General features: G+C 44.3%; 1 protein-coding gene across 2 annotated transcripts in view; it reads left to right on the top strand.

The window, feature by feature from the left end:
• LOC126530860 (uncharacterized) overlaps window positions 1-11,207 on the top strand; it is a 117,401-nt gene extending 106,194 nt beyond the window's left edge. For both annotated transcript variants that reach the window (XM_050178163.3, XM_050178162.3), the window contains exons 11-14: window positions 1,576-2,066; window positions 3,018-3,181; window positions 5,220-5,487; window positions 8,444-11,207. In XM_050178163.3, coding sequence (XP_050034120.2) covers window positions 1,576-2,066; window positions 3,018-3,181; window positions 5,220-5,471 — 907 coding nt within the window. In that variant the 3' untranslated portion in view covers window positions 5,472-5,487; window positions 8,444-11,207. The remainder of the gene's footprint in view (window positions 1-1,575; window positions 2,067-3,017; window positions 3,182-5,219; window positions 5,488-8,443) is intronic.
• The last annotated feature ends 1,195 nt before the right edge of the window (window positions 11,208-12,402 follow it).

Here is a 12,402-nt window from a genome sequence, read left to right as displayed (position 1 = left end):
CACCAAGTTTGGGGTGCAATCTTTATGCAAGGAAAAGAAGAAAGCAAACTTTTGGATCTGAAAAATGGAAGGTGCTTTCATTATGCGAATAAATATGGCAATCATTGATGCAGGATTGCTTGGTACGGTTGTGTGCTGCACCGAGGGTCATGATATCCATCTCACTAATCATGCGCAGCATCTCGCAGCCACCACCACTACCCTCGACAAAGCTGCAGGCAATGTTCAAGGACTCAATAATTGTCACTGAACCGAGTGCGCTAGTGGGCTCATTTTCTTTTCTACCAACGCCTACTGACATACTGTCAGGGATTTCATCTTTCACATTAGTGTACAATGTCTGCATGTCTGTTTCTATATTCTATTATTCGCCATCTTCGTGCACCAGCAGTGACGCGCACATGGCCGAGATGTTTCATGCAGTTGAGAATCATACGCACGGAATCTAGTGCTTGTTCAATCGATCGGAGCCCCAGGGATAGCTCTCTCCGAGTCCAATCTCGAAGGCCATATGTTTGTGTATTGCAAGTGCCAGAACCAATGAAGCAATCAACATTTCTAGATAGAAGCAATTGCAGGAATCAGAAATGCGTTATGGCTGCCATATTTCTGACACTGCCTCCCAAGATATGTGAAGCCGGTAGCTTATGCCAGTCTCAGAGGCCACAAATGGAAAGTATGGATTATCCAAATAGATGTTCGCTGGCTGTTCAGATTGTCTGGTGTAATTCACGTTGCAAATTATGGGGCTGCACAAATTCTATTATTTAACAGAATTTTCAAATAAACCGAGATTGAATTATCGAGGGTTTCATCAGTGTACATCGTTTCACAGAAAAGCTGCTTATTTATAGTGGAAGCTTTTAATGAAGCACCTGCATTCTGTCAAGCTGCATGGTGCAGACTGTGCTAAGCAATTGAGTGATCTGAATGATCATTCTCACATTATACATTACAGCCGCAGCTGTAAACTAAAAGACAAGTGCTGAAAATATGTTATGCATGGCTCCAAGTATGTGCATTTTACTTCAAAAAGTATGTTGGCCATTTCTATGACAAGCTTTATTTTTTTGTCTTTTTCGGATTGTGCAGTGAGGCTTGTGCTCACTTTGAAAAGGTTTGTGAAATATTAGTAGGAGGGTACAGCCCACACCAAAGGTTTTCACGGTGCCAGAAACCAAAGGTCTTCACTGAAAACCTGTAGCTTGCATGCCCTTTATCGCTGTAGTGCTCTTATGCTGCCACTCTTGCCATGATACGTGTTTGAGCCATTTCAGATGTCCACATTGCCAAGGATTCAACCAAAGTTTATCATATCAGGTATTATTGTTCAAGGTGTTACTTCCAGCTGCAGATCATGTCATCGAGTGAAAAATAAAATATCTACATCCTAGAACCTGTAGGTAGTTATTTCTTCACTTAAGCAGAATCCCAGTGCTTCACTTACTGCCCTTTTAACTTGACCAGTGGCTGAAATCACTGCCTTTCACTGCATACGTTGTGTGTATTCTCGAAGCCTGTTGCCTGCTGATGCTGCATGTTAAGCATTTCTGTGCCCTCACCACTCTATTTCAGCCTGGGCTGTCTGGACACTTGGTTCCTGACGCTGCTGTCCAGCCCACTGATACTGCAGAAGCACTACCAGACGTCTGCCGCTTTTGTGCCGCTTCTCTCGCATCCCAGCCTGTTCTTCCTGCGCGAAGAGCTTGCCTGCAGCTTGCGCTCCCTCTCCGAGCTTCCCTTTGGCTTCAGCCTGAGCTTCGCCCTGGGTGGCGAAGCGCAGAGCCTGAAGGACGCCAAACCCGCCTCCCGCAAATCCCCCGGCCTCAAGAGCCCCCCCAGCATGGGCTCCCCCTGCACCCCTAGTGATGAGAACGGCATCTACGATGAGAGCGATGACCTCCGCACTGTCACCTGCCAGAGCTTGGTTGACTCGTCTTCGCTGGAAGAGACGCTAGACAACTCGTCGCGCGTCCTTGAACTTCAGAAGAAGCTGAAAGGCGGCCCTGCAGTGGCCAGCAGTGGTCTGGGAGGGACCAAGGCTATCTACCCTGCAATGCAGAAGGGTGAGCATGGGCTAGTCGAGCACTCGCTGCAGCTTTTTTCTTGAGAGAAGGAAATGAGACGCGCCTCGGTGCTGCAGTTAGGCACTTGCACTAACAAACTTAACGTACTGCACAGTCAGCAGTTTCTGGAGTTGGTGCATCAGGAATTTCGATGAACCAGTCGTCAGGCTGGAGTTTTGTGTCTGGACAAACAAAGCAAACTAGCTTTAAAAAAATTATTGCTGGGTGAGAGTTGGTTCGTAAGAACTGCTTAATTACCTAGTTGGTGGTATTTGCCGAAAGAAATGTTTGTTGCTGAAAGGACACGCATGAAAATGAAGGCACATTAATGGCACAACACCCGTGCTGTTGTCCATGTGCTTTCCTTTCTGTGTGTGTTCTTTGAAGTAGCAGAAAATGTGGATTTGAAAGTGAGTTGATATGGCTCTCTTGGAAACCTAACATCAATACACATTAGCACAGTAAGCAGTTTTAGGACAAGTGTTAGCTTGTAAAGCAAGAGAAGTATCCACGGAGCTATCAGCAAGAACTTAACATGGATGAGTTAAGATCGACTAAAGTGCATCTTTGAGCTTGTAGGTTTGCTTGCATTTGTGACATTAGTGCTTGCTTCATGCCTGTATCTTTGGACTACACAATTTAAGCTGGCTATGCTGTGTTTGCTCATTGCAGTCTAAAATAATTATGTGCAATAGCATTGATCTATGTCTTGTTCATTTCTGGTTAGTTTTATGCTGCTGATATATAGAAGGGAAGAGATAATAAAGCTGGGACACATGCACGCATCGTATCTTATTGTTGTCTATCTGCCTATGCGGCCATAAAGTAGATATACAAATGCTAAGTCTTGCATTGAATTATTCTCGCTTTACTCCAGCTCTTTTTTCTTGGCTACCATTTACTCAAGGCCTGTGGTCCTTCTCTCCCTTTTTGCTTCCATCCCTGGCACAGTGCAAGGAAGTGCAGAGGAGATGCAACGTTTCCGTCAGCTGCGTAATCACTGGGAGCAGATGTCCCATGCGTCACCCAGTTCGGCGGAGGCAGCCAGTACCGCCACCGCTGCATCTTCTGCAAAACCCACTTCGCCAACAAAGCTCCCGTCACCCACAAAGATGGCAAGTCACTGTCATGTGCCCATTCTGGTAACTGACATCTCCTGGTGTCTCCCTTCCCGTCTGCATTCGTCTTGCCGCACAGTTGCACTTGTGAAGCCTAGCAGCACTAACTAGCCCAACGTCACGCATTGCTGACATGTCTATACCATGGTACATGCTTTAGGGCCTTTTAACTAGTAAGTACTAACTGGTAAAGGAGGACAGATCAATTTTTTTCTTGCTCAGTGCATATCGAGAGCCTCAAGATTTGCAAACCCTTGATGCCACGGGGTGGCATACAAGGGTTTATTGGCCAGTTCCCTACTCCCAAGTTCCACATCCACCGCCATGTTTCTGAGTGGCCATGGCTAGATCTCTAAGGGCTAGATTTAGTATATACGTGCACTAAACTTATGGGAGAATAGCCGCCACGGTAGCGCAATGGTGTGTAGAGCATTGCGCACGTAATGTGGAAGATGTGGGTTCAGATTCCACATTCGATAAGTTGTCTTTTCGTTCGCTTTCATTTTTCCTTTTTCCTTATAATTTATACATTTCAGTGAAAAGCAGTTCATTTCCTATATGCCTTCCTTGGCTTCATTGTCTCCCGATTTCATGCGACTAACAAAAAAGAAAAAAAAAAAACCTTGGTATCCCTTGTTCATTTTGCTCGTTTCTCTAGAAATTTCTGCTTAAGGCTGTTAAGAGGACTGACAGCTGCTGAGAGTGTGCAGCTAGTCTGTATTGCTGACGGAAAGATTATGGCTTGCATTGATGGACACATTGTTCTGTTCTAAGGGATTATATTTCTAAATTGGCACAGAAGGATGTACATATGTAACATGTGATGGCCTTAGTGAGCCATTGTAAGCAGCGCCGTGTCTGTATTACATGGCCTTGCTACAGTCTGCATTAGTTGTCATGAAACGCACTCTGCCTTTTGTCAAAAGACATCGTTGCAGCCCTTTGTGAGGAAAGGTCTCACATGTTCAACCACTTGTCACTCTGATTATTGTCACATCACCCATTGCACTTACCCGAGTCACAATTATTCTCCAGCTGGCACTAACTTGATCATTGGTTCCCCTCCTGCTTCTTCTTATGTTATTGCTGCCTCCTCATTGCCTCGATCACCTCATTGTGTATTCTCCCAACATTTGTCAGTGACAATTTGTGTGCACCCAACTGTGGCTCCCGAATTTGTAGAGTGCTAGATAAAATCTTTTGCAGAAAAGAAGGAAATGCCGTGTCCAAACGGGAAACCTTGCGTAGGACAGTCCCACGAAGTGCACCAACGTCAGCGTGCACGCATTGACATCCCGAAGCCAGAGTGGAGGAAGCAAGTTCCTCTTGTGGCCAAGTTATCCAGGCCATTAGGTGGTACCAGCATCCGAGCACTTGCGCCATCTCTCATCATAGCTGCATAACTGCGATACCGACTTTCACCATTGCCCTGTGTCAAGCGCATAAGGCAAATCTCTGGTTTATAAGAGAGAGCTGAGCATCCCCACGGCATTAACACAAAGGCAGCCCTGATAACACAAGGAATACCGTTATTAAATAACAGTTCCTTTTGGATATAGAAGGGAGTTGATAGGACCACAGTGACATCATTTAATAAAGCTGCCTCCTACTGCTGCTAGGGCCATCTTTTACTTTTCAGTTTCTCGGCTGTCCTGGCATGCCATCACTCTCAACTGTGAGTACGAGTATTTCATTGAGAAGAAACTGCCCTAGGAGGTTTTACACCGTGTCCCACTGTAACTGCTGCGGGTCTTGATACATACATTGATAATGTGGTCTTTTCGCTATAGAAGATAGGGTCCTACAAAAATGGCCTGTCAGTCCAATTAAAAAGTTAGTAATGTTTTATGATAAGTAATACTAATGTTTAACAACCAATCAACAAGTCTTGGTGAAGAGCAAGTTTTGTTAAAATTGCTGCTTCAGTACATCTCATGTCAGTTTATCCTGTACAGTCAGCTAAGATCATTTCTGCAATGCTGCATTCAGTGCACAGCAATGGCTAATGTAACGTTGTTTCTGTGTTGATGTTCAGATCCGCAAGCCCACTGTGACAAGTGGTGCAGCAACCACGGGTGCTGTTAAGAAGAGCGGCGTACCGTCTGCCGACAACCGCCGCCTTGTGCCACGTGGTGCCACCCCTGGCTCCCGGACCCCGAGCCCTAATATCTCGGCCGGCAGTGGGCGACCGCAGCAGCAGCAACAGCGCCGGTCTTTGATACCAGTGCACCGGGGATGGAAGAAGCCGGCTGCCCGAGCGACCCCCACCACTGACGGAGCCAAATAAACCCGGGGCAGTCGCTGTGAGTGTTCTCTACGTTGTACCACTCCTTCTGGCTTATTCCTTTGGACAAAAGTCTTGGTGAAGTGGTGTGTCTAAGTGAACTAGTTGGTACCATAGGTTGGCAAGATGAACGGAACTCAATCGGACTCACTCACAAATTATATTTTTTGCTTAGGGCTAACTCGAACTCGGATCATCAAAAGTCCACTCGGCTTCATAGGGCTAACTCAGATTCGTAGGTCAGTCTGAGTTTGAGTGAGTAGGCTCATGAGTGAGTTTGCCAACTTATGGTTGGTACGTATGAACTTGTTTATATTGAACTTGCAAGAAAGCTACCACGAGTTTGATATAATGTGCAATTTGGCAAACCAGTTCTAAGGAAGCCCGTAAGTTAAAGGGAGGTTCATGAAAGGAAAAAATTGTCATTCACTTGACTGCAGCACGAAGCTATACCCATACGGGTGTCTTGGAAAAAGAAAGCTTTGCAATAGAAGAAAAAGTCATCTTGGTCCAGAGATCAAACCCGGCACCAACGCCTTTCTGATGCAGTTGCTCTACCATCTGAGCTGATAAGGAGGCTGGCAGATCACAGAGCGAGGCGGGATTAATCGACAGCTCAAACCGCAGGAACACTGAACATGGCAAATCAGTTCTGCAGAAACCCTCTAGGTGAACCTCCATTTTATGAACTTCCACAGAACTGTTTTGCCAAATTGAGTGATCGATTCATTTGGCCTTGCTTTGCGATCTGCCAACTTCCTGGTTAGCTCAGATGGTGCCTTTAGGGTGCCTCCAATAGTTCCTAAGTTGGTTTACAGTAGACTCCGCTTAAACAGAGCCTGAAAAGAACTTCAGTTTGGCCTAGTTGGTGTTTACTGCATATCATATTGACCGCAAATAAAGACGGGGACAGCGGGAGAGATTGTTGTTCATGTGTTCTCTCCCGCTGTCCCCGTCTTTATTTGCGGTCAATATGATATGCAGAGCCTGAAAGGACAGAAAAATGCCCTGTCTATCCGAAGTTTCATTTAAGTGAAGAACACAAAGATCACAAACAATTGCTTTATTCAAAAAGCGTCAAGGTGTTTCGTATGACTTTCTTGAAGAATATAAGCTTTATTGTGCTCTGTGTCTAACATTCTAGCTTCTTTTACATAAGGTTGCGTGGATTTGCGAAAGGATTCCCAAGAATTTGGCTAGGTCTTTGCGTTCAAATTAGCAATGCAGACTCTCAACTGCATATCTTTTCCTCTGGTATCAAAAAGTAATGCACACTGTAACAGCAATACCTATGTCTTTGTCACTAGAATCATGCTCTGCTCTGCACTGTGAACTTCGCCAATAATATAATATTATTATTAATAATAAATAATATTTTCAACTGTCTCTTCGGAGCAGGTGGCTATGGCAATACCCGAGGTCTCTTATTGCTGGTGTCATGAACGAAGCTGTAGTGGTAGCGTAACTGCAAGATTCAACGTGCACTCCCCTAGTTCTCTCTTCTTCCTCGCAAATCCTTACTTGCCCAGCGAAGTCCTCATGATGGAGGCACAGTCGCAACTTCGACATCTTTAATTTGTGTTAACTTTCTTGCATCTGCCCAATGAATTGAATTCGCTTCGTTATTTATAGCTTCACCATTTGACGTGCTTTTGTCCTTTTCCTGTGTTCTGTACTCTGATGACGTAGGTGGCAGTTTCGGTCAAAGTTCCTTTAAGCCGAAGTTCAGGAAAATATGGGTTTCGTATAACCCAAGTTTATTAACATTACACCTATAGGTGGCCAACAAAAGCTGATACCATTGTTCCTCTTATCTGGCATTTCTATTTAAGCCAGTTTTCGTTTATCTGGAGCCCTCTGTAGTATGTTCAACCTCATAATCATGGTTTAAAACTGCCCTAGAATGCTAAGCTGAATCTTCTTTACATCTGTGAGCTCATTATATCAGTGCTTGCTGTAAATGACATTAGTACACTTAAAGCTCTATAACAAAGTCACATCCAATGCAAGAATACCTTTGTTATATGTGGTAATCATTATAAGCATAATGTGACTTGGAAGAAGGCACAAGTGTTGTCCATAAATGCAGGTGGCACGAGTAACGCAGAAGGTCAGGAGGACACCTAAAACATCTAGCTGGAAACCACTAGCAGTAATCACACTACTTTGTCCTCGTCATCTCTAGTCTGCTAGTCGTGGTCGTCTTCATTGTAACAGTAGGTTCACGACACGCCAATGTGACGAGACAATTTTTATATTTACTTTGTTATAACCAATAATTTGTTATATAGAGGTTCGACTATGACGTTGCTGTGCTCGCGGACAACTTTCTGTGCAATGAAGGGGAAGCTACGGAAGGTGGAGCTTTTGCGCTTGCGTTACCGTGCCGAGTAGTCCAGTACCGTTTGACACTGCTCTTGGTTTCTTGCAAGAGATACTGGAACCTGCATAGCTTGCAGGTGCCACGGATTCGCATTTATCCCAGATGCGGAAGAGAAACACAGAAAAATAAGTCAATTCAAACACTCATTTGTGTGCTTTGTCCTATTTTGCCGTTGTAAATAAGGTGTCTATGCTTTCTCTTCCCCCCAGCTTAATCTAACGTGCATGGAAATTTGGCATTTTTTGTGCTATTGTGCACACTTTGCCTTCATAGCTCCCTCTTCATTGCCACAGAAAGTCGTCTGCGAGTATAGCATGCAAATGTACAAGCAGAAAGAGCCACTTGGTGTTGTTTCCACTGAAGCAAGTTCAGTTGGCCCGAATATGCTATGCCTTAGGCAGCATTTTCTTAGTGCGAAAGGCAGGTTAGAGCAACTGAGAAAATTTCATACTCCCGACATTGGCAGCATGGAAGAGTTAAAAAAAAAGGCTCAACAGCAACTTGTCCGCACAGTTGCTTAACTGTACTATGTTACTGGCTCTTTGGAAAGGCATGAAGTTTGATTCACCTGTTTCTTTCTATTTTTTTTCAGGATGAGTCATCAGAAAGGCCCGGCGAGAGCTTTCCAACCTTCTCGAGGCAATTTTCCACAGGCCTTTACAAATTCTACATCATCCACCAGTCTCCTGAAGTAGTCTGAGCCCGGTTTCTCTGTTTGAGCTTTGTTATTCTGCAGTGTATCTGATGTGTATTGTGCCGCCAGTTTCGATCTAACCCCTTCATCAATGTCCCCTCCCTCCCATTTTCTTATTCTTGTTTTTGCTGCAGAAGTGTTCACTTGCAGTCGTTTTGATGGCTGTACGTGTGACCCTCGTGTTGTGGTCAAATTCATGCGTCACGTATGTGGGCCCAACATTCAGTTTACGTAGTGTGGCCTTCTCTACATTAGCATTTGAGACAATTTGAACGTTCTGTTCTTTCGGGAGCATCAACAGGCCTCAGATGTGGTATGTACAGATATTTTTGTGCTTCAGGACTTCCGGGAACATTTTCTTTTTTTTTGCGCGATGACACCCCGTGAAAACAAGCTACTATACATACCATATCTTAAAGTCGGCACGGCTTGTTGTTGGCGCTGATGACGCACCCTGTTCGAACAGTTGCATGTGAGGCTGTTGTACTCGAGGGATTATGAGGCAAGACCTGAGTGACTGTGTTGCTCTTTTATGCAGACAGTGCGTGGACGCTTTCCTTATGTGTCGTTTGCGCATTGTTGTGAGAGACGCATAGTTGTTCGGCTGAACGAGGCAGCAACAAAAAAAAAAAGGATTAACATTTCATGTATTTAATGCACACTTGGGAGTGAGGTTTGTGCCGAAGCATCATGACAGCTATGCGAAGTAACACTGAAGAGCAACGTCACCGCAATGGTGCTTTTGTTTTAAAGTGCGGTAGAACGACAGATGAATGTCGGATAGGCCTAGCCTCCTTATTCTTTTTTATTTACTTATTGCCCACATTAACAATACCTTGCTCGCTTGTGTTCGCATTGCTGTCTTGTTGCGTGCTGTAGTCATCAATGTTTCATCTTTCAATGTGTGCGTTGTCTAGTCAAGATTGCAGTCACTTTTGTTCGTGTCTGAGGGTGACGCATCCAGCGGCACTGGACATGCCAGCCTGCTGGTGCGCTCGTGCTTTTGACATCTGTTGCGTTTGTTACAGTTTATCGTGCCTCTCGTTTTTTTTTTTGGTTGTTGATCGTTTTTATGAATGCGACGGCGTGTGTGCAATGCACTCGATGACTGTGCTCGGACCAGCTAGTTGCCAAATTTTGAGGAATTTGTAGCGTAGGCTTTGTGTTGTACGCTTCGCTGCCTGTTTACTGTCGCCTTTGTTTGACTGTGTACGTGAGCCTTCACTTAAGATGGACGCAGGGATCACTCTGGTTGCACTGTCGGCGCCGCGCAGTGCAGTGTTTGACTCGTGTAGCGAAAATTGGGTGGATTTGGGAAGTGCGAGCATAATAACAGCGTTCCACCGTGTGCTGAAGTCTGCGGTAGGTGTTGTAGTCTCTTCATCCCCTGGAGCTTTAATTCGCTAGTTGATTAAATTTTGTTTCCTCGAGGCCCATCACTAATGCGAAAATTAATAATAAAACAGCTTCAATCTAACTTCCTCTCCATTCAGACTTTGAGGAGTACCTAACTTATATATTTTATTGCTTTATTTCCAAGATCTTCCCTACTCTTTCTGTTCCCTTTTTAATACGCTTATGCCTTAAGATTTTTAGTTTGTCTCGCTTGTTTGCTCTTTATTCTAGGATTAATTATTGTTTAGCTCAGAACAGCATGTCATGTGCATACAGTGTCTAGATGCTAGTGCATTCGCTAAGGGTTTCACCGCTTGTATTGTCGTTTTGTACCCAGAAATGCGTGGAAAGGAGCTTGTGTACCGTTGCCTGTCTCTGCAGAGTGGTGCTGGGCAGCACCGTCTTTGCCGAGCTGGATTTTCACTTGGAAAGCGTGAGCCCTTATGGGAAAGGACTGTGGAGAAATGTGGCTGTGCCTCAGGTTGTTTCGATCACTAAGCTAGTGTTCCGTTCTTTTCAATCCCACCCCCCCTTTCGATTTTTTTTTTTTTTGACAGATGTTACGAATGCTGCAAGTCTCTTTATCCGACAATACTTTCGTGATCTTTTCTCTCACCTTAATGTAGACCACTAACTGCCGGTGATATAGTGTGGTGCCGGTGTTTTTGTCTTCTGATTGTATGCGTTCCAGATTTACTGAGCTTGTTCGTGTTATTTATGAATATTTTTGCAGGGACATATCCGTTTTATTTTGGGAGAGCTGTGTGCGTGTTTTTGTTCTGCGAGTTCTCGCGGTGCACGGAAGCTGACAGGGCCTTGCGTTGTGTAAATATGTGCCAGAAATTGTATGTGTGGGGACCTGTGCTTGACACGTGTACACGTGTGGACGTCATATGCGAGAGTTAAGCTTTGAATGGGCTTGGGAAACTACATTCCTGATTACGGTAATTCTTTTCTTTTTCTTGTGATGTTTGTAGATGTAGCCGGTTTTCTGTGCAATGTATATTAAAGGAGGTGACATGTGTCTCGTACTCGGAATGGTCGCCCACAAAACTTCCAACATTGTATGTTAACCATGTAAAATACTCTATAGATATATGAAACATGTTCCCCTTCACCTTATGCATGAGTTTAGCCTTGTTAATTGCAATTTCTTGTGTTGTAACACAGTTTTAGTTAGAAATCTACCAGCTGTTTGTTGCACAAATTATTTCCCTTTGTAACAAAAAGTGCATATAATGAAATAAAGTGTCAACGGCAGTAAGAAGTTTCTTGTGTTGGCTGTTCATGTTTTTCTGGCTACAGATGGAGCAAGCTGTGCACATCAAGCCATTTAGTGTTGCAAATATGATAGCAAAATTTTTTAATCTATCGGAAATCTTATTGGACCTATAAAACTCACTCTCTATATCCATATGGTCAGTTGAGCAGCCAGGACTTCATTTTCGGATGTCAACATGGTCATCTAGATCTCATAAGTACTTCACATGCCTGGCTGGGAATTTCTAGTGTGCTTTTATATTGGTGTGAGTCATCATTAACGAACATGCAGTTTGATTCAATAAACAGTGAACTTTAGGGAAGCTTCCAGTTTGAAACTTAGCTCCTGTTGAACTTTGGAAGGAGCTGAAAGCTTGGATGTTCTCAATTATGCCAGACATATTTATTAAAGCCTGGCAAGTTGATGATCTAGAGTACCTGTTTCCAAGTTATTGACACCAACAGCAAGCTACCGAGCTATATGCAGCAGATAAGCTAAAATCTTCTGCTCTCTGAAGTTGCGATGTTGGCAGCAAGGCTTAAATGCAAACTAATGTGAGTGGTGATGCAAAGACAAATAGTATGTTACCGTCGTACAAAGTATCAGACAATGAAGGCTGAGAAAAAATCACCATCGTCATCAGCCTATTGCGATCTCCAATTACCCCAGTCTTGTGCAAGTGGATTCCAACTTGCAGCTGCAAATTTCCCAACTTCGTTGCCCTATATAATTTTTTGTTGTCCTCGACTGCGCTCCATACTGCCTAGTCAAGTATGCGGTACTGCGACAGTGCGAAGAAAAAGTAGGGGCAATTAATTGTAGAGTTTAATTCAAATGTAGAAATAATAAGGTAAAGGGAAATGAAAGTGCACGGAAAGTTAACATGCTGCAGGTGGGGACTGTCTTTGCATCTTTGGTACACGTGGCACGCTTTACCGATTAAACAGATACCGATTACCGATTTACCGACTTACTGATTAAGGCAGCCATCCTGCCTCGCACACTTTCTTGGGCGTTTGTGTTCTAGATTAGCTCTGGGAGTGTTAGCACGAGCACTGCTCACGGCGAAGGTGCCGGGCGTGGAATGTCACTTTTAACTGCAGTCATCGCGCAAGTGAGCAGGCAACTGGCCAATAAACCATCGTGTACTACACCTCTTGTCATCAAGACTGCCAAAATAGGAGGTCCTTGCTATGCAACG

The sequence above is a fragment of the Dermacentor andersoni genome, chromosome 5 (genome assembly GCF_023375885.2).
Source record: "Dermacentor andersoni chromosome 5, qqDerAnde1_hic_scaffold, whole genome shotgun sequence".
NCBI lineage: Eukaryota > Metazoa > Arthropoda > Arachnida > Ixodida > Ixodidae > Dermacentor > Dermacentor andersoni.
The sequence above is the reverse complement of the archived record's forward strand: the minus strand, read 5'-3'. Positions and strand labels throughout refer to the sequence as shown.